Source organism: Lonchura striata, chromosome 2 (assembly GCF_050655825.1).
Source record: "Lonchura striata isolate lonStrDom1 chromosome 2, ASM5065582v1, whole genome shotgun sequence".
NCBI lineage: Eukaryota > Metazoa > Chordata > Aves > Passeriformes > Estrildidae > Lonchura > Lonchura striata.
The window spans coordinates 9,165,707-9,191,359 of NC_140704.1; the positions used below are offsets into that span (position 1 = coordinate 9,165,707).

Here is a 25,653-nt window from a genome sequence, read left to right on the forward strand (position 1 = left end):
ATGCCATTGGATTAGAGACAATCCAAAGCAGAGACAGGGATTGGTTTGCTGCACCATTTTTATCACCTCTGAATGCCTTGGATACTACAGTGATGGGAAATACTTAAGTGCCTGGAGAGACTGATCAATGAAACTTAGTGCTGCAGAGACAGGACACTGTTTCAGAAGAAAAACATCTTGGAACAAGAAAATTCACAGGACAGGAGATGAAATCAATGGCATAGGAAAAAGCCAGCATGACTCATTCTCTCTCTACATGAGTAAGCCTCTCTTCCTCCTCTGCATCTACATGTTCTGCATCTATTCCCTTATTGTGACTAAAACAAATGTGTTTAAATATATATTGCTTGTCCTCTACTAAATCTCATTTTGTGATGAGGGCTTTTTTTCTATTCAAGCTTAGGATACTCTGCTATTGGATTATGTAAATTCAGCTCACTGTCACTGGCGTGTGCAATAGTCTGTAAAAAGTTTTCTGGTGACAGACACAGACAAAGACATTTTCAAGGTACAAAGGGAGGTCTGAACCCCACCTGCCTTCACAGGTGAGAAGAGCTCGGTGTTTAAGTGCAGCATGAACTTTCAATTCTCTTTGGAATTATTTTGCTGGAATCTGACACAAATTCAACACTTTCTCTGCCATGCTGAGGCTTTATCTTTAATCTGGGAGTATGACAATATGGCATTCCATTCTACACTACCCAATAACAATTTATTTATGCTTTTGAGCCAATTCAGGTGACAAAAATCCAGCATATGCTGCATGACATTGGGAGAGGGGAATATTGCATCTAAGGACATTAGGGTCAAGTCATGCTTATAGTGAGATGGCTGCAAAATATCCACATACTGCTAAGGCATTTGCAACATTGCTTATCTGGAAAGCTCACACAAACTAAATTTGATGCAGTGGTGTAGAGCAAAAGTTAGAAGAGCTTGATTCACTGATTCCAAGGATATCCAATTATTGGAAGTATTTTGCTTAGGCTTCTGAACTATTAAGTCCAGTAATAGATGCAGATGTAAATTCATTGTCATACCACAAATAATCTAAAGGAAGGGTTAAAAATACTAGGCTGGAGAGCAAGTGACATTTGGAAAGGAAAACAAAACATGTCAAAAATACAGTATTTTCTATCTTTTCTTCCCACCAATATATATGTGTCTGCTAGTGGTTTCAGAAGCTAAAGAGAAGGATAAAAGAAAAAGCATTTATACAATAAAGAACTGCCTTTTCATCTTTTGACTGCATTTCACTTTGCAGGGAATAAATTTGGGTTGTGTTTGAGACAGCCTTTTTCACAAAGGATTTCATTGCTTGTTTTAAACGAACATACCAATGTAACTTAGTGTGAGACTGAGCTAATATTGTACCAACAGTATTGTGAAAAATGACTGTGCAATGTGCTATTTTTTTCAAACAGAACATACATTTGCAGTAATTCACTGTGAGCCAGATACTGCCAGCCTTCCCCTGCCCCTAGCAGCTCAGTGAGCTGGCTGAATAAATACCTCTGAAAGCACTTCCACACCAGTGCAAGCCAGATTTTAACTTCAGTAATTAACTATCATCTTCCTAAAGGCTTGAAGCATTCACAGTGAGTGCACAACAACCCACACCAGGAACATTAACTGGATAAACTGAAAGAAAACAGGAGAAGATGCAAGCTGAATGATATTTTGCCCCCAAGGAGAGAAGAGGTTTCTGAAGTTTAGGGTCATATCCTTTGCAGCCCTTTCTCTCCCCGCAGGCATGAATGCTGGATGCACACTGGCACTTACCAGCTGGTGCTCCTGATTAGCAGATCTCAAGGGGTTAAAGTGTTTGCCCTTAGACAGTTGTGTAAGTGGAGTATCCAGCATGTCATAAAAACATGGGCAAATTCCCCTTTTTTCCTGCAATAAATAACAACCCAGCCTAATTCTGCCGCATGACCAGCAGCTCACAATATTTAAAATCACCGTGTATTACCTAATGTTAGTTTTATGACTATAATAATGAAAGCTTCCCTCTCTTCTCATTCCCCTCGACATGGCAGGGGTCCTATTTTGCTAAGCACAAGACACGTGAGAAACCTTCTGTGGAGGATGGTCCCTTCCACATTGTAGCAGTACTGCTGTCACTATGATGGCACAGGAATATGACAATGTTTGTCAAGAGGAGTAACATCTTTAAATGCATCAGCTGGGAAGAAAAAATGAAGACATAGCATTAAAAAGTTTTTTCAGGTTCAGCAAACTACAGAGTTTGTGCATCTGAAAATGTGCTGGGTTTTTTTTTCAGTTATAAGAGCAATCATCATTGTTACATAAATGCATGAGAAGTTTTAGCTTAATTAAGGTAATCTTTGAGATTTTTATGTAATAGGCTTCAACATAAACTGAAAGTAAAGTCAAATCTTCTGTTTTATTCAGTGCTAATGAAAAGTGCAGTGTAGATTCTGTGAGACTGATAGAATTTTATATTAAGGCTCTGTCTTAAAAGGAATATTTTAGATTCTAGATGCTCTGAATTTCCTGTGTATTTATAAAAATAAAATGATGCTTAAATACTTCATCAAAGCAGTTATTTGTGGGGGGTTTCCTTTTAAATATCCCAAACTGAAGAATTTTCTTTGTGAATCTTGCACAAATACATTTTGCTCATAAATATTAAATTAAAAAGGATTTTTTTTAGTTGGGAAAAACTTCCAGCTATACCTCAAAAAGATATAACTCTGCAGAATGGCTATAAATTTGTTACTGTGAGTCCTAGAGGATGGCTTGGTCATTAGGGGGCTATGTTTAGATAGATTTCAGTTCTCTTGCGGACTGAGATTTTGACTTCCTGCTAAATGATTTAGCCCACTTGGGCTAAATCATTAAATTCACCCTATGTTTCACACCATCATTTCTAAAATGAACCATTTTTTCCACCTACCTAATGAGTTGTTATGAAAGCAAATCCATTAATGATTATAAGGTACTTGGACACTAGAGAGGTGAAGACCTAGATAGATCCTCTTTTTTTTGTCCCAATACCCATTGCACCTTTTTTGTCTGTCTTTCTGTTTTTCTTGACCACAAAGTGATCACAATACTGAATATATGAGGTAGGAGTCATGCTGAGCAGTTGTAAAGGGGGCATTCCTGGCACCTTTACCATTTCTCCTTAAGGAAATGATGATGATCAGTGTGGGAATAAGCATTTTTCCCAACAGAAAAAATGGAGTACTAAGAGCAATACAGAAATGACATGTCAAATGCCTTGCTTTTTGTAGCAGAAAGTACTCAGCTTCATTCTAGTCAGATATTACCTGCCTGATGCATCTTTTTATATTTATTATATTGCATAGATTTTGAATTAGGCCTTGAAGGGCAAAGGGACTTGTTAGCTAAGATTAAAAACTAGCTTGTTAAAATCTTGAAGGAACAGTGCCTTCCTACCACACATCTTTACGCTGCTGTTGCTAGAAGCTGAAGAAGAACCAATTAGTGTTTGCAGGATGCTGCTGATCAGCAGCCTTTAGCCTCGGACCCTGCATGGCTCAGTCTTCCCAGGCAGCCGGGAGTGCTGCAGAAAATACACTTGTAATAATGTGAAACAGCAAAAATACACTTGAGAAAGAAAATGAGGGGAAACAAGTGAGGACACTAAGCTGTCTCATCACAGCGTGCCTGTGTTTAGGAAGAATACAAGTGTTTGTCATGTTTGGGTGATGGCTGCATGACTCATGTCTAAACGTGGCGCGTCACGGTCAGAGTGAATGCGCGCGCGGCGGCTTCATGCTGCCTTTCTTCCCTCCCCATCTGAACTCTGACAAAGAGGCTTTCTTTGGTGCTGCATTTTCTGGTCCTCTTCTGCATTCAGCTTTGCCATAGCAAGGGGATAGTGAAGTATGGAGACCAAAGGACAGGCAGTAAATAGATCCAGGTCTGTCAGGAGCCTAATACACAAACACACCCATCTACGCTTCTGTCTGCTGTAGTGTGTAGAGACACAAGTGGGCTCTCTGGGGAGTTGGGAGGGTAAATCAGCACTCGTGGACTGTTACACTGTCCCAGCCACACTGTTTCCAATGTCTAATGTGGCTGGACATAGCACAGATATGCTGCAGATTTGCAAATCTCCTAAAGCCCTACATGCCTCCAGCTTCCCACTGAGAGCTTCTAACGAAAGGCTCATGTAGCTGCCCCAGCAAGTGTTTGCCCCATTGAGTGTTTAATGTTGCAGCAAAACATTTAATCACACCATATGAGGGGCAAACTCAATCTGATTAAAGAGAAAAGGGTCATAACTAGGGGGAGTGTAACACCACTTCTTCACTGACCATTAGTTTTAATAGCAAACCGGTAATATTTACTAACTAGCTTAGTCTCAAAGGCCCAACCTCATCTCATCTACTCCAGCCATCCTTGAAGTTGGAATTGGAGTTAGTCATCTCCTCTCTCAACAGCTAAGAAGGAGAGGGTAAGCTCTGATGGGCAATTCATTTGCCTGAGAATTATCCTCCAGAGGTGTGTATCGTTCTTCTTGATGACTGAGGAGACCCAGACAACTAGGTTAGGTGAGATGCTTAACACCAGATGTTTTATGTGCCTAAAGTTAGTTGGAATGAACCTGGGCTGAAAAGAGCTGAGTTTCTGCTCTTCACTTCTGGCCTCACAAATGCTAGAATCTGCTAAAGCTTATGGTGTTTGAGATCTGTGCTTTGTGTCTGTAGCCTTCCCTATTTCCCTTACCTCCACATTTGGTGATTTTGAAGGAATGACAGACGAAAGGCAACATGGAACCACACTGAAAAGATAAACCAGCACTGCAGTGTAGTGAAGGCCATGGAAGTGAAAAATGTGTGCTTTGAGTAACTGCTGTTTGTATAGTGCTCTGCTGCAAAGAAACAAGAATATTTTCTTCCTTCTTGCACAAAGTGCCCACTAAATAAAAAACACTTTTAAGTATTAGAGATAAAAAAGAGGCCTGACCATCATCTGGAAACTACAAAAATAAAAGCAACTTTCATTTGTAGTTATCTAGATGTCTACTGCTGTAGCTCTGCTCTTGGCCAGGAGGATCATTTGATGCTTTTCATGGAAAGAGAAAAGCGTCAGCAAAATCCTACTGAGGGGTACACTTTTAAAGATAACAAAAAAGATTAATGTATTCAGGGTCTCATTTTCATTATAAATTCACTCTTTGAGATTAACAAAATCTATGTGCATGTGTGTGTAGTTAGGGATGGACCCAGCCTATGCCTGAGTCAGTGAACTGTCTGTAATTTCAGACAAAATACGTAAGTGCTTCTATGCCCCTAACAACCCAAATTAAAATTTCATTACCTTTATTAAAAAGAAAACCAAACAAAAACAACTTCAACAAAAGCACCCAATGGGCAAAGCAAGCATGTAAGTGTAGAAGGGAGTGCTTAAAGTAATAAAAGCGAAGTAATTAAAATTATTGTGACAGTCATGCACACACAGAGTATACGTTATATATATGCATTACATAATGTGCTACTGTTTACACATTTTGTATTAATACTTGAAGTCTGCATGTAATAAATGTACAAATGTGTAATGGCTTTGTCAGTACACAATCCAAAGGAAGGTGACACTGAAGATGGAAGACATAGGCATAATCTAATATTTTAAAAAATTATACAGGAAAATAATGCTTCTAAGTTTTACACTGATTTTAACAGCCTTGCAGGGATAGAGATTCATTGCTGACATGTCAGTTTTTAAGTTAATATCCTTTGTCAATGCAGAAAAAAACATGCAGAAACCACACATTCTAACTGAATGCAAATGGATGCTAATTTGAGGACCAATCCTTCCTCACTTCCAGTGTGTGTGTGAGAATTGTCACATTGTATTCTATACATTATAGGAATTGTTTCTCTTTTAAAATTAGACTTCCTCCAACCTCCCCAGAAGTTAAAAGTAAAATGAATATGCCTAAATTACTACATAAGAACTGCTATAGATATGGATGCTAATAAGGTTTTTTCCTTATGGGGTAAAATATCCCATGATCACCTATTATCACTGTAGAAAATACCAGTGCATGCATCTAAATTCAACTTACATGTGCATGTGCAGACACACATGCATACACAAAGCACATATAAAGCAGGTACTGTGAATGTGCTGTTACTCCCTGCTAATAGATGTTCCCCAGGATCAGCTCCCATGGAGTTTTACACAATTTACTTCTTTTAGTATCTCTTCCAGAAACTCTTGGTTCATTACCTGGCAGTTGATTTCCATTTGATGAATCAAACACGAACAAAGTTAAGATGCTTATTGCAAAAATGACATTTATGAAAACACATCTCACTTGGCCTTAAAAAAATCTTGAAGTCCCCTTTGGAAAATATACATTTTCTTTCCAGGAGACACAGAAGTAGCTCGCCTACATAAATCTATTAAATTGTAAGAACTACATTTTACATTACTTTCATTTTACATTGCACGTAGGTGGTAAAGCTCTCACAAGACAGTATATGAAGTGACCTGAATAAAAGATGCAACTGTTATGGATTCAATCTTTAAACTATTTAAACAGAGTTTATCCTTAAAAGTGACTAAACTGGTCCAGTTATAGAAATTATGGAATAGTTTTAGCTCCACTTTAGCTAAACTTTAGCTAAACTTTACTTTATCCTTTACTGCCAGAAGACCACCACTGGTCAAATGAACACTCCTCTGCTGCATGAGATTAGCTACCAAAAAAGAAATGGTTTTACTCTCTGTATATAAACTTCCTTTTCCAAACATGTGCTCAGCTGCTTTCAAAGCTGCAGCACAGTACTACTATGACCCAGCTTTTTCACTTTTCCATATCCTAACCTACCCATGGTGGGAAAAACGCTGCACAAATTCCTTATCTGCTTGTCTCCTCCTTAGTTTCAGTCAATGACCTCTTGTTTTCAAATTAGTCACTATCTCAAGCTGCTTACTGACATCAATACATTTCTTTCAGGGTCTTCCAGCACTCTATGGGGACCCCCCTTTGTGCTCCCTCTCCCAAGGAATAGCCCATGCCTGATCAGTCTTTCTTCACAATTTATTTGCCCCTAACCCTGGATAATGATTGCTTTCTACTATACTTTCCTACTCCCAAGTTGTTTCCAATAAAATCCTAAGAATAGCAAATAACTGAAGAAATATGGCTCTTTTAGGTTAATCCCTGACCACTAAATTATATAGATATACATATATAAAAGCTAAAGAAAATGTATCAATAACATGTTTGCTTTTTGCTTGAAATCTTTATATTCTGTAAAGGAAACCCCTAAAAATGCAGACCATACAACATACAGTGAGAAACATCAACCAAGAATACCTTTCCCATGGTCACTAATTCATTTCAGAGCAGAAGCTTGTAGAACATGCTACATTTTTATCTTCCTTTTATAAGCTATTAATCAATGACTCCATACAGCCAATAACATGCGAAAAGCTCTAAAGCTTTTCAGATGCCCAAATGTGTTTTTCAAAGGAAATAAACACTATTTTAAACAGCTTTTTCTAAATAGTAAGAGTTTGCTGAGCACCTCAGGCTGGACTGTGAAAAACTATCCTATACATTCCCTATACACTTGTGCATGTAGCTGGGGGCCCAGCTCTCATAGTGATTAATTATCTGCTGGGAAAGGCTGCAAGAACGAGCACTATTTGCCTAATTGTGTTTCCAGGGTAACTCATTACATAAAAGTTACAATACATAAATGCAGTTCATTGGAAAAACCAGCCTTATAACATACAATATGTTTACATGGACACGAGCAACTTCCTTTGGAAATTGAAACAGCAGCATTTCAGATTTACATGGTTGGCATTACTGCTGCTGAGAACTGAGGCAGTCTTGTGGACAGCACAACGGTAAACAAAAAACCCCAAATTTTTTGGCTCTGTGTTTTTTCTTCTGTGTTTCTAGAGATAATAATCTGTCTCATCCAAATCTCAAAGGCCAGCCATGTAATTAATTCAAATTTAGACCCTGAAAACAATTCTGTTTTTAAGTCCTGAATTTTTCTGCTATAATTTTTTTCCAGAATACCACTTATTTCTAATCCCACTTTTTGACCCTCTAACTAGTATTACCTTAAAAAAAAAAAAAGAAAAAAGAAATCTCCCATTTACACTATATATTGTCTCAACCTCTGAAGGAAAGCAGTATGTTAAATTTTGTTTTCATGGGAGAAGCTTGATCCTGGGCTGAGGAAATATTCCCTCATTCACCAAAAGCAGGTCAGAAATAGTCAGCTCTAGATTTGTATCAGAACAACAGAACAATAGAATTTTCTCAGACTTTGCATAAGGACTCAAAAATAAGCAGATTTAATTAATTTTAACATGACTATGGGCAAGCATTTCTTTTAATAAAATCCTTTCAGAGAGGAGCTAACCTCACAACTTCATTATGATGGTTAAACCCAAACAGCAGATAAGCAAAACCTCAGCAAGGGTTCAGATTAGCCCAAATCATTTGATCACGATGAGTCAGAAGGCGAATTAAGGAATCTTTTGTTTTGCCTTAAAATGTCACGGTATAAACTGCATCTGCTCAGGAGCTGACTCACAAGACCCTCAGACAATAGGGTAGCAGGGGCAAGGAAAGGACTTGGGGAGATAACCTCCACAGCCAGCCCTGGCCGGAGTGTGCATGCTCATCAATTATAATCCAAGCTTTTGAATGCAAGAGAATAAACCATTGGTTCGGCTTTGCTAAATCAAATCTTTTTTGCTGGGTTTTAGAATTTGGAAATCAATACTTTAAAAGGATTTTAAAATTCATATTCGCCTTCCCTTTGACTCATCTTGTTTCAGCTAGTTCAAACACAAGAAAATGGATGGTCAGCAAACCCTAAGCAGCTGCTGGCTGGATGAATATCTAAAAATCACACTATTATCTATACTATCCAACCCTCACAGTTCAGAAAAATGAAAGTGGGAAGACCTCATAATTTTTTTAAAATTTTTTTTTGGTGCCAGAATCACTCAATAAAAATGTCTTGCAATATATCACACTTTTAGTCACTACAATCAGCCTGCGGGAAAGACATGAAATGAGAAAATTCTCAACTTTTCTCTAGATCACACAAAAAGAAAAAAATCTGATCAGCTCAGCATTACTGCGAGTTTGGGGTGAAGAAGAAACATCAAGTAGACTAAATCTAAAGCATCTTGTCTTCCATAGTAACAAAGGATAAAACTTGTAAATACATCAGGAACATTGAAATTCTCAGTAGAAATCAGCCTCAGAGGAAATCAGCCAGTCCCTATAAAAATCCAGCAAGCATTGTTATCTACAAAAACAATCCATTATAATTTTTTGTATTTATTTAAATAATCAAAATGCACATGGGTTGAACAAAATCACGTCTCAGCTTCTAACTCAAAACTAAAGCTTGTCCTAAGATGGCTGTCACTGAAATGTGAGGTGATTTGGTAACTGTATTAAAACTTTAACACCCATGTACAAATAGTTATCATAGTTAAATAGGTGCCGTGGTTGAAACATGTTAAATAATATTAAGATATGTTACTGTAAGGCCAGATTCAACACTGTTTCATGTTTCTTATTGCCTTGATGGATATAGGATCAGAGTCTCTGCATATCACAGAATCAGAGAACACCGGGTTGGAATAGGACCTCAAGGATCAACTTGTCTAATCTTTCTAGGCAACAGCATATGAAACTAGGAAGAAAAAAAAAATACAGTAATAAATGACATGATAAATAGCTACATTTATTATTGGAACAATGAAACAAAAGGATCTACTTGGCATTGTAACTCCCAGCTGACATGACACTGGAATGACAGCACTGGACAGACACTGGTGCTCTCTGCCTATTCCAGTATCTCAGATTATTTCATGTGGCTGTTAGGAAAAGTGCACAGATGCAATCATTGCATTTGCTGCACCGGAGACAGTGGAATTTATTAAGAACCTCCCCCAACAGCAGATCTGTCCCAGTGCCCCTGTGAGCTCCTGCACATCCTTCCACCAGCTCAATTCACCTCTCAAGTACACCTTTGGGAGCATTTCTGCCCTCGTTACCAACTTTTACTGTTCTGCAAGTGCCCTGAGCTGAATTTAAAATTTTAAAATTTTCGTTCCTCAAAATTCCCTTCATCAGAGGAGTTGGAGCCGTCAAATTGATGTGGCAGATGTCAAATACAAAATCCGCCCCAGCTTGGTTTCTTTTGCCCTGCTTTAGTTTTTAGGAACAGGTCCCTTGTTGGTGGCTTTCAGCTTCTAAAATAATATGAGGGTTGGCAACAACAGAGTAGTAGAAGATATGAATTTATAACGCGTTTAATAGACTAAGTGTTAGCACTAATTCAATGAGCAGGAGAAGAAATTGTAAATGACAAAGGCATTTACAGTTAACTGTCTAAGAGAATGCAGGGAAGTAAATCATTACATGATAAAAGAGCTCCTTTGCCCAACCTATTAAAGACCCCACTAAAGAGCCAAGGTATTTATTGATTGCTTTCTACTTTCCCACTGCTGAAACTAAGTGCTCCTCTATTTACTTTGATTTAAAAATGCATTATTGTCTACTTTCTAATAAACCAGACCACGGAACAAGAAACTCAAATTATTCTAAGTTTATTCTTAAAAGTCCGTGGTGGTTTTTTTCGGTTGGGTTTTTTTTTTGCCTTTTTTTTTTTTTTTTTTTTTTTTGAAAGACTGAAGGCCTTAATCCTTAAAAGGCTTTTTGAAAGAAGGGTTCCTCGATGCTGGCCCTGCAGCTGGGCCCAGATTGAAAGTGCACTTACATTTTTATGTTCAGCGCTGAAGGACTCTGAAGTTAGCCCTCGCACTGCACATAAAAGCTTTGGAAAGGGCATTCTTTGCCACTCGTGCAATTCATTCTCTAAGAAAAGGAAATGGAAAGAAAGATTTCATGTCCAGGGCTTCAGGCCTTTGATCATTTGATGAACATTGGATCCTCAACCTGGGCCTCCAGCTTCTCAGGCCAGACAAAGAGCGCCCCGGCCGCACAGGCTGGGCCGCGGCTCCCGCCCGAACAAAACCTTTGGCGGCCGCACAGTGTGACAGCCTGGGAAAGGCCCACCTCAGCAGGGCTGAGATGCCCGCTCTGCCCTTTGATCTTTCATTTAAACTCCAGCCAAAGCACCAGGTCAGGGGATTTCGCGTCGCACACCCCCATGGGCAGAGGGGAGCAGGTCAAGAACAAAATGGGGGTGACCGATCTCCAAAAAGCCCTGTGACGCCTTTCTCTGGCCAGTTTCACATGACTTGTCTGGCATTGTGCAGCGCTAAGCCCACACTTAAAATGGAATTTGACATTACATGGTACAATGGAGTCAATAAATGGCATTCTTCAGTGCTTTTACAACAAAGTCAACCCTCCCTTAAGTGGCTGAAAGCCTCGAGCTAGAAAATACTCCTCATTTACTTCTATATGCCAATAAATTGCATATAGTTTAAATCTAGTTTTCATTATGGCTTCTCACTGCTGATAGCCGAAATGAGTGAACAAACACTTAACAAAGGTCCACATTAATTTTATGATGTACCATTGCTTCTATTTTTAAAGTCTACGTTGTCACGTGGCAAGTAACAAGCATTGGAAATATCTCCATATTCCTTCACAGAGCAAAAACCTATTTTCCAACGAGCATGAAAAACTAATCTCATCCCACTGAAAAATTTATTTTCAGTACAGCGCAAAGGAGAAGGCAAACATACAACTTCTTTTAGCATCAGTGGCAAGTTCCACATGATGCTTGCGGGCAGAAAATTCAGTCCATGTTTGATGAGACATGTTAACAAAATCTGGAGAGAAAAGAAAGAAAAGCTAAAATCTTCTTTCTAAAGGGACCGGATACCACCATGTCCCAGAGGACTGGAATATTCAGGATGCAACAGCAGATGACTGCAAAGCATGGAGAGTATTTTTAAACTACATATAAAAGTACGTTTGTGTTAGAAGATATTAAACACTGTAAAGTGATTAGAATTCAAAGAACTAAATATTGTTTTTCTCTATAAATTTGTATATTTTTACAACTAATCCTTTTTCATTAAATACACGTGTGGGTATAATGCTAGATCTGGCTTAAGAACTCAGGTTAAGAATCAATAAAGGAAAATTTATTTTTGTTTATTTGGTCAGGTTTACAGGCTCACTCTCATCCTCCTTTCTTCTGAAGACAGTATCAGCATTAAAAATATGGTCAGTTCTAACAAAGATGATTTCCGAGTATCTCAAGTACTTCCCACCATGCACAACTTACCAATCAAGAAAAAAAATAAAAATGAATGGTCCCAATCTCTAGATAATCTATAGATTGTTCATTTTAACAAACAAGTTTATGTTTAGTTGACAGATTATTTCCCACATCATAAAATTACACATCACAGATGAGACTTCTAAGAAACAGAAAAGTTAAATACATTGTTCAGTATCAAAGAGATAGTGCCAGAACTGGCAATGGAGATTTATTTTCAGTTCTCTGTCCTGTTCACTACAGTCTTTTTCCTTGTAAGAAACAAATCTGTGCCAGACACGAGGCCCTGTCTGGCACCACCACTTCTACACGCGTTGGTGGCAATGGGCAGCTCCAAAAAAGGAAATAATCACATCTGACCGTCATGGTGGGGCAGGTAACACCCACATGGGCAACAGCCATGACACAGCCTGGGACCTAGCTCCTGTAACCACTAAATTAGGGTTGCACAGCCCCAAGGCATCTCTTGTAAAAACTGTAATAACTATTTTAAATGATAAATTCAAAAATTCAAATACTTCTCAACAGCACAAACACACCTCTCATTCACAAAGCATTTGCGTTTGGTATGAAAATAAAACTACAGAACATTCAGGAAAGAGTACAATTTGCCTCTAATTTATTCTCAGATTTTCTGTGAATATTGCTCCCCCACTGTTGTCATGGCAACACAAGCACATATTTCAGCTCTGAGGAAGTAACAAGCCTTTTGATTCTCACCTTTGGCCATTTTATTGAGAACCATGTCAATTAGAATGTAGGTTCCACTTCTTCCCGCACCATCGCTGCCAACAGAAAAGGAAAAAGAAAAAAATAAAGCCTATCAGTGTGCATCTAGACTCAGCATGAAGGTACCTGTCCTTAACGTTACCGTGTTACACTTGGTGCGAGAGGAGAGAATGAGGGGTTAAAGGAGGGTACTGAGAGGAGAGAAAGCTTGCACTGAATAAACACAAGCTGCTTGTGGAAGATTAACTACTACCCTGCATGGATAACAGGGATTTGTTTTGATTTTTCAAGTTTATGCAAGAGAAACATTTTAAACAACAGTGGAAAATCCTAAACCAGGATACCATTTCTATTAAAAAAGTGTACATATAATTGACCTTACAGTCACTAATATATGAGATGAAGAACTCAGAGTAAGTTTGACTAGAACATTATCCAGAACAGTTAAAAATGCTCCAGATTGCATGTGACCACAGTGATCACAGGGAATGCAGAGATCTGCTCAAGAACAAATATTTAATTACTGAGGACTGCAATTTTTCTTCACTATATATGAGCGGTTTGTTTTTTTTTGCACTGTATCTTTCCCTTTAATTGTTCCCTAGTAACAATGACCAGAAAGAAATATTATCTTGTAATTTTAAGAAATAGCTTTAACTTTTGTGTATCCATAGTCCTTCCTCAGAGATGTGAGACCAAGCCTCAGGAGGAGGAAAGCTCCCTAATCTGAATGCAGCTTGTGTCCCTTTCAGAGAGCAACGTGTAATTGCCAGCGTGATGCTCTTTTAGAGCTGCTGTTAGCAAACATAATTAAGACTTTAAGTAAAAGCTTTTTCTTCTTTCCCTCCCCAAAATTTTTACAAAGGTGCATGTGTGACCCATTAGGCTGGTATATAGTTCTATTAATTAAGACATTATTTTTATTGATAGCTCAATTTGTGTAAAACAATTAATGAAAGAAAAAAAATAATAGAACAGCATGAAGCACGTTATTGTATTCTGTTTACAGTCAGGCTATGAAACTTAATTTCTGTAGACAGATTTTTTTCTTTCAGTTACTAGATCACTATTTAGAGAAAAGGAGCTAGTGGTAATAATTTTTTTTCTCTGTCTGTGAAGGGAACAAAGACACAATCTTATTAGTTAAGCTGAATAATGAGAGACAAGACAGCAATCAGGCCCAATAAAAACAAAAACTCCTGAGCTCATGGTAGATATTTCCATCCATCCCAGTAAGGAAATAGCAGGAAACATGAAGGTTCTTCATTGTGCATCAAATAGCTCCTTTCTGATGTTTCCTGAAGGCAATGCAGACAAACCCACTCTGGAACATTCAGCTCCTGGCATCCTCACGTGAGAAACACATCCCCTCCCTCCTCACTCCCATCCAAAGTGAAGTGCACATGGCAAACATCCTGCCTCTTAGCAGGGCTCTTTTCTGTCTTCATTATCTACAAGGATATTTTTGATAAATAAGTCAGAACCCCCAGTGGCAAAACCCAACATTAATGTTATTATGGTAAACTTTTCCACTGAACTGCCTGACAGCTTTAGTGTGCATCTATCATGTTGTCAGGCCTAAAAATACTCTGTGCTTAAGGAATTACTCAATCCATGGGCAGCCTGGCATTGCCCTCTTCTTACCCTGATCACTAAAAACAAGTAAAGAAGAAATAAAACATAATTAAGTGTTAATAAAATAAAGCAGACTAAATTGGGAGGGCATGCAAGGAACACCTGTAATTTTGAAGGAGATGTATGAAACTGAAGTGCTACTTATACTAGAATAAGTGTGGCCATATGTTGTTATGCCATGGCTCAACATCTAAAAAGTTATATGGAACAATAAATTTGTGATGAAAACAGATCCTAAGTATTAAATAGCATTAAAACTCAATTGAGTTATACTTAAAACTTTTAGCCTACCTCACTGTTTAGTGATTAATGTAAAGCTTTAATTTGCCCATTTTGTTTATATCTGTGTTAAATTCTTGCATATACAGAGCTCTCTAAAGCTATTTTAGAAATTGTACTTGCCTGCAATGAACAACTACTGGACAAGAGCGACCCCTGTAGCACTTGTTTACTTTTCTGAAATAAAACAGACACAAGAAATTAATTAAGCATATTATATACTGTTTCTTTTGCCAACTGTCAAAAATAAGAAATAAGAAAATGCAAATATTACTGTCTTTGAATAAATACTCAGGTTGATAGTTTCCTAATATAACAAGCAACTAGGTAGATAATCTTTAAAGTTTGATTCTGGTTTACTGCCCAAGAAATCCCAGAAAACATTCCATTATTACTGTTGTCCTGGCAAAACAAATGAGCTATTTTCTCAAATGGTTCATTTCTTAGCTGCAAAACTATGATTATCTTAAGATGCCTTGATTTTGAGGAAAACTTTGAGTTCATGAGCTTACTCAAGGAATATCAAGGGTCATCAAACTGAATAAAAATTTTTAAAAGGCTATTCCACTACACCTTGTACAATGTGCGCTGATCTGTAGCATCACTTCTTCCCAGAAAGGCAAATGCCAAATCTCCTGAAACACTTCTTAAAAATTCTAAAATGTAATCTTACCATAGTAAAAATAACTAAACCCATCAGTACGCTTTGGTTCTACTGCTTTGGTTCTACTGCAGAAGTGTTATATATTTAATATTTACACATTGTTGTCTTCGACAGCTTCCTGATTAAACCCTTTCAGTGGCAAGAGAATATATGTGAAATCAATCAATAAAAGTACAGCCACAGAACAGGTCAGCTGATGTGTAAACTCTATGAAGGAATTAATTAACTAGTGCTGAAGTAAAGCAAGATACTCATTCTAAGAATAGAGCCCACAAAATTGGCTTAAATCTATTTAAATTGCCTTAAAAACACCAAAATCCCAAGCCTTCTCTTTTGCTCTAGGATATATTTTGCATGTCAAGAACATCGCAGGCCAAAATCCCGTAAAATATGCACACATATGTTAACAAGGCAAGATGAATAAAGGCTAAAATAGGAAAGCATTGCTTCAAGAAATCAAAACCTTTCATTCAAATTATTTGATGAGATGTTTGAGATTACTGGAGCTAGAAGGTCTCCTGTAAAATAATTTCATAGGGCAGCTGACAAGGGGTGCTCTAATAGTATAAGGTGTGCTCCCCAGCTCAGTGTGTTACACGGGATCCTGATAACTAAAGGGAGCTGCCGAAATCTGACAACAGTGGTGTGATGTTATTATGAATTTTAAAGCATAACTAACCTACTGAATCATTTAGTTCTTGGCTGTTCATCTATTCACTAACATCTGTGCTGTGAAAACATGCACATATCTTTAAACACTGCTTACAGTATAGCCTGAAGATGCCTAAACTTCTGACAGGGTGTTGGGATACCTGGAACTCAACCCAAATGGGCTATGGAGGTATTGGTGATATCCCATGAAACCATGTTATCATATTCTTATTTTTGTTAGTTCAGATTCTAACCAAACTTGAGAACAATATTAAGTTCTTGTTGGGATTCCCTTTAGACATTTGAATTCAGGGACTTTTCACAATTCTTACTCTTTTGCTTACTTATGTAAATCATACTTGCAGAGACATTCTGTCTCTATTTATATTCACTGGATGTAAGTAATTAGTGCAGTAGAACGATGCTCTTATTAAATGAGTGGTAAGTCATTGAGAAGAACATGACCTCAGAAGTTAAATGGACCATTTATATGTCCATAAATATATCTATATGCAGGCAGTAACAAACAAAACTTCAATGACTTGGGCTACAGCAGAGTTTTCACAGGAATAAACCATTCAAATTCTGACAGTCGTATCATGAGGATCAGGTCCTTCTTTATGATACAATGCCTGGTTTGGTTTTTTTTTTTTTTTTTGGGGGGGGGGTTACCTTTTTTTTTTTTTTTTTTTTTTTGTATTGTACAGTAAATTATATTTGAAATGTCTGTACCAACATCTGAAACAGTCAGCCTGCATTCCCCAACTTGCTGCTGGTCACTGTCCCCCCACCCCCATCAAGTGCATCAGTGAAGAGTTGTTTTTCCATTTCAAGTATTAAATAAAAGCTAATCACAACAGGGGGGTATTTACCGTTTCTCTTTCTGCTTGTGTGGTTCCTTTGTTCCTTGCGTGGCACCACTAATATGATATTTGCATGTTGTGACTAGCCATCTACCAAAGTCCTAATACCATTTCAATGACAAACTCGATCTAAATCTATCAGACCTCTCAGTAAATCAGACAGCCAGAGACACATGTTAGGGAAAGACACCTTATGTTTGTCAGTTTTATTGAAGGCGTTTCAAACATTCTCATTATCACACATTTCAGAAAACACATTAAAACAAAGGGTTTCAATCCAGCTGGTTCATAGCTTTGTCTATATATAGCTTATGAAAATATTTAGAAGTGCAGCAACATCTCATTTCATTCTTAGTTCTGGCTAATGAGAGTGAGCTGAAAATTCATCAGTAAGCAAAGTTCTTGAATGTTGAAGAAAATATATATTTTATATATATATATACATATACAGGAAGAATTAACTTAGAAAGAATGATTAGTAATACAAACCAACCCTTGGCTCATTGAGTGAAAAAGAAATCATCATGCAAACCATCAGCAAGCAAAGGTCAGAGGTCGTTAGAGGCTCAGAAAAGGGGTTTCCCACATTGTCCCTGCAGCAGAGTCACAGTTTCCAATGATCACTTTTGTGACTATGCAACTGGGCTCATATTACTAGCTGCAACATCACAAAAATGACACTGGCAACCGCTAATTAGCTGGCAAAATAAGAATTTGTCCATTTTTAAAGTGAGCAGTGTTAGTAAATGCCATTGCACACAGCGAGAAGTGATAGCATAATAGATATATATTTTAAGCAAAGCCCTCACATGTGATGCTAATTATCTTTTAGCTTAGCAGTCCCTCTTTAAAGTGTAAATGTGCTCCCTCTGGGCTTCAGAAATATTTAATGACACATATCAGTGCATGACTAACAAGCTAGTCCAGAGCAATAATGATTGGTCTATTGTTCAAAATGAAATTAGGACTCCAGAAGCATTTAAAACTGACCAGTGGTTTCCTTAGTAGCCTCACCTCTCAGGGACTGTCTTTTGTACAGATTTGTAAAGTATATAGAATAATATCTTTTTGGCAATTTATTCCTACATTATGAAAGTATGATAGATTATTCAGCAAGGTTTAATGTATTTGCTAGATGCAAAATCATCTAAATCACTGTCTGATACACAGTAAGAGAAATGTAAGCTTTCAGTTTTCAAAGAGACTTGCAAAATTTACTTCAATAAAAATGTTGAGGTCCATATTTCCACAGACTCTGGGCAAGGTAATTTTGGGAATCCAATTTTTCTTGGTGATGAATTATAAAAAATAGAGGGTTGGTTATGTATATGCTTAATTTCATATATGTATGTGTGAATATATAAATATACACACATATCCATATATATATACAAACACACTGAATGCACATAAAAACATAGATAAGATTAAAAGAAATGAGAGCAGCCCCTTCCTAGCACTACCCTACTAAGAGTATGGTAGCACTGTCAGACATTTTTCTGGGGGCTTTATGACTCAGCTGTTGTAATCCAGCAGAGTCTGTACTTTCAATAGAAAGCTTCAGGTGCAAAACATGTATTGTATAAATGAATTCCAAATACATTATTTTAGCAATAGTGCATTAGTTTTTTTGTCATTAAAAAAGAACAAAAAAGAAAAAACAACCCGAAGATCAGATGACCAAGAAAACTGAGATTCATAGACCAGCTATTGTGCATGCCAAAATTCCTTTTCAGGTGGAATTTTACTATGCATTCAGTACTATGAGTTCATTGTACAAAATCTGCACGTAGCAAATGATTACAGTACCCTACACTGGACTGTGAATACATGTGAAATGAACACTCAGAATTCAATTAAATCTTAACAGGTTCATTCCCATACTGGCTTAAAATACAAAGATTGGCAGCTCTGCTACTTTTCTCATCTAGTTATCATTTTTCTTTTTCAAAGTATTGCACAACACTTCTTCCACACGGCTATTTAACCCTTACACAATGTCACTCTAAGAGGCGCTTTCCTGGCGGCGTGAACTGTGACTTACTGTGGATCTAATCCTGCAGCTCACGCAGGGACCTCAATCCTTACTGAAACGAGTCAGAGGCGAGGTGCTCTGAACTTCAGATGTCCTGGCTGTACAGGCTCATTTATGCTCCAGTTAGAATTGTGAGCAGATTTGCCACTAACTTTGAAAAGGGCAAAGCCGGATGTTGCACCAGCTCTGTGCTGCAGCCTCACACAGCTTAATGGAACCGAGTCACAATCCTCACTACAAAAATTCACTACAGGCAACTTCCTCGGTGCCACAAGCAAAGGGAAATCAACCTATAAAAATCATATTAAAGTTGAACCCAGAGAAGAAAACCTTGAAAATTCAATTACAATTTCAACTCCATTCTATGGCTGTGCTTCCTTGCTCCACTGCTGCTTTTGTGTTGTGACTCTGTAGTATATCCTTACATCCTCACCTAGCCATAGCTCCAAGTGACTCAGAGCAGCTGCACTCCATTACCTGACCTGCACCGTGTGAGATGTCTCTCTGCTTTGAAAAGCCTTGCAATACGTACAAGAATACTGAGTACATGAAGGGTGGCATTTAGCCCTAAATTTTTAAGGGTAGAATTTTGCCAACAGACAACTGTGCAACCAGCTCCTGCTGGCTGTATGCCAGCTCCTCCCCTCGGGTGCAGATGCACAACTTTGACTCGCATCAGTCAGAGCTCCCAGCGCTCGTTGAAAGAAACAAGTTTGGATCTTTTGAGCTCTGAGCCCCGTGTAATCACTTTGGGGGGTTGTAGATAATATTGTAGAGCAGAGAGAACAGCACGTGATCCCACAGGCCGCTGGTGGATGGAGCACCAACTCCCCAAACCTCCTGGAGATTCTTTTCATTAGTCATAAGCGCGTCGCTGTGGATTAGCTGGTACACGCTAACACCTACACGTGATGCACTGGGCATGGTTTGCAATCAAATGAAGATTATTTCGCTCCAGTATTTATCATGCATGGCTTTCATTTTCAAATTAAAATTTAGATAGGCACAGCAAACATTAGAGAAGGTGGAAGGTGGTGAGGACTTTCACAGCTTTTGCCTTTGTATATTTGTATTTTAAAGCCACACTGACTTTCTTTAAAGTTCCAAAGGGTACCCTTTGTCAATATTTTCATCTGCTTTCTCAAGCTTCCACCTTCCTGCAGCCAAAGGTCTGCAGACCTCGCTGTTGGATCCTTATGAGCAAATGGTACCATGGGAATGATGTTATCACCGTACGACTCCATTGTGATTCTTTTTTTAAAGCTCACACTTTCTAATTTACTTGTGAAAGTCCTTATATAAGGATCTTGGGGGAGTCACACGAAAAGCCTGGAAGTTGCAGAAATTGATAAATACTTGAAAAACAAAGAAATACAGAAGCATTGAGATTATACAAAAGTAGGAAAGGTATCGATCTCTAAATGCAAAATGAATATGTCAAACCCAGGCAGCATCTCTGTGTGAGGCAACGCTAGACATCAACCTACTGACGATATTTCTCTTGGTTTAGCACTTGGCATTACAGGCTGAGGAGCCCACTTTCAACCCAAAAATCTTTAAAGGAAAAAAAAAAAAGCACTAGTTCCTCAGACCCGTATGGTCTTAGAAGAAGCGCCATACTTTGTGCTTTACCTGCGGAAATCCAGAAGGGATCTGGTGGAAGCAGGAGCCCTCTGATCGTTCCAGCTGAGGAAGTGGAACTGGGTCACTGTGCGGGTCTCGTTGGTCTGCAGGTTCTTCAGGTAGAAGCTCCTCACGAGGAAATCCTCGCACCAGATGTGCTCAGAGACAAGATTTACCTACACCCACAGGAAGGAAAAAATGGAGATCAGCAATTCTGGTTGCAAGTCATGTCTCCAGGATTGCAGGTGTAAGATTTCTGGGATGAAGAAAGTTGCACGAAAATTTTATTTTTATTAGCAAATTGGCCAGTATTAAGGGAAAAAAAAATCATTTAGCAATCAATGTAGCTGTCAGAAAGGGGTTAGCTGCCATTGCTCTTGCATAGAAAATATAAGAAAAATCTTGACAATTTTAATGCAAAAGGAAAATTCACTGAATTATATCTTTATAACATTATGTGAACAAAAAAGATATTTTGTATTGAAAATGTGTTAGACTGGCAGCTCTTTTCTTTTCAGAAATGTCTACAAATGCATTGTCCAGCCCACCCTCAGTGGTCTTAAAAATCTGAGTTGAATTCACAAGAGAAGTAAAAATTAGGTTTCTTTTGCTATTAAGAAAAATAAACATTTAAAAATGCAGGTTATTTGCAGAGCTCATCTTTTCAGAAAATGATTTTATTCTCCTTTTAGTTTAAATAACAGAATTACTTCACAATTTCTCCACATTTCTTCATATTTGGCATTGTGGTATTATTATCTTCCTCTACACAGCTGGACCACTGGAAAAATCTGACAGTCGTTGTCAATGTTGCATTGCAACATAACTTGTGATATTTTGGGCTAGAAATGCAAAGCAGAAAATAAAAATATATATTTGTTGTGACTGAGGCAAGAGATAAAAATAGATAGGATTAATTACTACAGCAATATAGAGGTTTTTCTACAAAGATTTACATATGGCTATCCTAAGGCAAAATCCACTAGTTCTAAAAATACTAGTTTCCTATAAAACACAAATACACGCTTTCATATATCAACCACTTGCAAAACCATTCAAAATGCAAACATTATTGTCCTTTTTAATATTGCAATATTTCACCCACTATTTACTATACTTTATTCGGTGGAAAGCACCTTGCTGTTAAAGCTGCACTCCAATTTTTTTTGCAAATACAGAACTATCCGAAGGCACACCAAATGTATTTCAGAGTATGCAGCTCGACCTTCGGGTTAGAGCACCTCCAGCATCCTTCTGCCCTTATGGAATCAGCCCCTGCACTTACTGTCACGTTTGCAACCAGAAATTTTGTGCAGGTACCTCGTAGATGTGGTAGAGGTTTGACCCTTCGTCTGGCCAATAGTGGTAGCACTGTTTGACTCCGTTTTCCACGAGGGGTGTCAGCATGACAATAACGACACAGCCGTTCTCCCAGACCATCTGCAGACAAAGAAAGACACCGTGGCCACATTGTGACTGCCTAATTACTGCGTGACATGTATAATTACTGCACTCAGACACACAATCAAAATTTATTCCATTCACAGGAAATTTATTTCATTTTCATTAGACACTTTTACTCTGCAGCTGCTTTCAAATCCCTGAATAAACTGGTACCATATTTTGCAGGCGGCCATGAAATATTAAAGAATTTCCTGCGATTTCAATTCAGGTCATCCCCAAAATCTCTGCTGGCTCCCCGTACCATGTTCAACTGCTTTTCTGTCCAACTTTTAGATCCACTAAAGGAACACTGAATGATGCTTGCAGAACACCCATCTATTTAAGATATGATATTTAACACTGAAGCAAGCACAGACCTACTAAAGTCACATGTACTGAAACCTGTTTGTGTTCTCAACCCCATGTCTTTTCTCAGTTTGTCAAGCAGCAAAAACCATTAAAGTGCTGCATTGCTGAAACGATCATAAAAGTTGCATCTGAACCACAGTAATGAAGAAAAGGCAGAGAAAATTCTTGTTTTTTCCAGAAACATTTTGGATAGAGAAATCATACCTCCAAATGCACATTTATAAAAGATTCATTGCAAATGTGCATTACTTTCTTTTTCCTTCTTTCTTTCCTTCTAACTTTCCTTTGTCTTCTTTCTTCCTTTGTCCCTTTTTAAATTTTTTTTCTTTTTATTTTCCTTTTTCTTTCCCTCTTTTCTACTTTATTTTTCTTATTTTTTTCCTCCCCTCCTCCTTTCTCTTTTCTAGTTCTGTTTTCCCCTTTTCTCCCCCCTTTTATTTTTTCCTGGAGGTAGAATGAAAGTCCAACTTGTGCTGCAGACAGTGCACTCACAGAGCACAGGTACAGCAGAAGCAGAGGAAAACAGAGTATATTCCTGTCAGCATGATCAGTTAATAATTTAGACCAGCCACAGAGGAGGATAGAAGAATCAAGCACATCCTCAACTAAAGGATTTGTGGATGTCTCTCACAAACACCAAACAAGCAGAAATGCTCTGGTCTGGCATATCTCTGTTCCAAACAGCCCATGACTGAACAAAAAGGCTCCTATGAATTAATACCAAGCAGCATAATCACTAAAAACTGTTATTATTATGCTGTACATTGATGTTATATTTGCCTACAACTTTCATTGTCTTATTGCTAGCATATAAAATTACTAAATGAAGAGTAAACTGCTCTTTTTGTGAAGGGTTATGTTTATTTCACAGAAATATTTATAAGCAACTGTATTGACATGTAAATTTTGTCAACAAAAAAGGCTTTTGTCTAAAATGTGCAAAGAAGAGATGATACATTCAATTCAAGGATTATTTTTTAAATTACATATCAAATAAAAAGGTTTCCCATTCATGGATAATGATGTTGTCTTCTCTTTTAAGAATAGCTTGCATATAGAGAAACAAATAATGTTTTTCTTCCCTTATTTCATTTTGCAGCATAATTAAAACTACTTTTAAAACAGGCTTAGAATTATTTAGAGAAATGAATCTAGGGTTTACACAGAATAGGGTTATTTATCATTTTGAAAAGAAGTGGGGTGAAAAATTACAGTGGAATTTAGGAAAAATATTTTAATTTTTAGCCCCTTAAAAAATGCTTTTTAAATAAAAATGTTTGTAATTTCCTCATCCTCACGTTAAAACCTCACAATGCCACAAAACCATTTAAACATACTTTAAAATTATAGACAATTTACAGATAGATGTATATTTATCATTGTATCTTTTTTGTACTACATTTGTTTCAGGCCACAGCTGGAAACCTTCTTTATATGTAAGGAAGATGATACAGATTTCTTTCATTCTAAAATAGTTTCACCTTTTTCAGTCAGCAATCAGACTAAGATAAGAATTCAAAACATGCATCTTACTTTAAAACTAGCCCCACTAAATCAGTACTTTCATCACATAACGATTTAATGTGCCTCTAGAAGGTATAGAAGCTCATTGAAGCCATTACGAAAATGAGGAGAAACACAGTTTTTATGAGTGTAATAAAAATACAATGATCTAGACCATAAACTAATCATCGAGCACTCTGCTTGTGCCACCCAAGTGTAACGTTATAAAAGCCCACTCATTTAGAGAGGAATCCTTACAGTTTGGCAACCCTGTTCATTGGTTCAAAGACAGAGCATTTCATTAGAGAGGGGCTGTCTGCATCTCTGAAGATTTCATTAAGCATAAATCCAAATGAAAGTTAATTTAAACAAACAATTTCAAAGTTACTCTGGGGTATAATATTTCTTTTAGGTCATTGTGTGAAAAGTAGAAGTCAAATCTACTAAATCAAGAAGGCAATGCAATGTAGTGCCTCCATTCCTGTTACAAGCAACTGCCCCTGCATCTCCTGTGCTTACCATTGAGATGGGATTTTCACTAAGGCTCACCACCTGTGACTGGAGGACTACAGCATTTTCATTGTTTCCTTGCTGATTTAAATATTAGAACATCAGCTTGGTATCTATTACCACGTATTTCCAAATAACTTGGAAGCAGGATGAGTCAAAGGCAGCTCACAGTTTTACACTGTCATCTGTTTACCTCCTCATCTTTCAGCAACTGATGGGGTTTTCAGAAGCTGCATCTCCCAGCACTTCACACTTGGCTGTGCTCAGTGTCCAGACACACTCATAAACTACAAAGTGGCCCCAAGAATGTGTCTTGGTAAAGAAAGAACTGGACTCAGACCTGGTCTGCACAATCCCAGCACAGCCTCTGAAGTGCCTGTGGTTACCAAAGAGACATTTCAGCAGGCCTTGGAGAATGGAGGAAGAAGTTCAACTGCAAACATGCAGTAATTCACATATTTCTGAACTTTGTATGCTTGCAGAGAAGAATAAAGAGGATAGCAGCTCCACAGAGCACAGGCTTTTCTTTTTATGTAGCACCCAGCAAAATTAAGCCTTAGACTCTAAGTTTCTACAAAAACTAAATATATTTATATATATACGCATCATATAATATACACATGTATATATTTGCAATATATAAAACTAATTTTATTTTATTTTACTTTTTAAAAATCACTTAGCACAGGCAGGCTCATGTTTGTAATTCATGGTAATATTTTCAGCAAAAGAAGAAGAAATGTTGAATGGAGTCCTGTGAAAGCCCAAGTTCTGTACAGGAGCTCACTGCAGAGCCTGCAGTGCATTCTTTGCTGAAAAGGGAGGACACTGCATGATTTTGTATGAGATGTCCACCTGTAGGCCTAGAGAATAACATGTTAATGATCTTTAATGAGGTTCTGCTGTATGCATCATTCTCAGAACACTTCTTGGACAAGAATAACACCATCCTGTTCCATTTGCTGCAAATTAAAGGCTGAATCCTGCAACCCAAAGATGAGCAGAGCATTTGTGATCCTCAGAATTCCCTGTTGATGAAATCCACCAAGTGTAGAGACCTCATGCTGTGGTTATCCAGCATTGCCAGCTCCATATAAA

At 37.8% G+C, this 25,653-nt stretch overlaps 1 protein-coding gene across 1 annotated transcript in view; it reads right to left on the minus strand.

The window, feature by feature from the left end:
- Positions 1 to 25,653, minus strand: part of PTPRN2 (protein tyrosine phosphatase receptor type N2) — a 636,386-nt gene that overhangs the window by 12,252 nt on the left and 598,481 nt on the right. The window contains exons 18-21 of the mRNA XM_077789214.2: positions 22,051 to 22,170; positions 20,740 to 20,906; positions 15,018 to 15,071; positions 12,972 to 13,036 (exon numbers count right to left, since the gene is read on the minus strand). Of these exons, the coding sequence (XP_077645340.2) occupies positions 12,972 to 13,036; positions 15,018 to 15,071; positions 20,740 to 20,906; positions 22,051 to 22,170 (406 nt within the window). The remainder of the gene's footprint in view (positions 1 to 12,971; positions 13,037 to 15,017; positions 15,072 to 20,739; positions 20,907 to 22,050; positions 22,171 to 25,653) is intronic.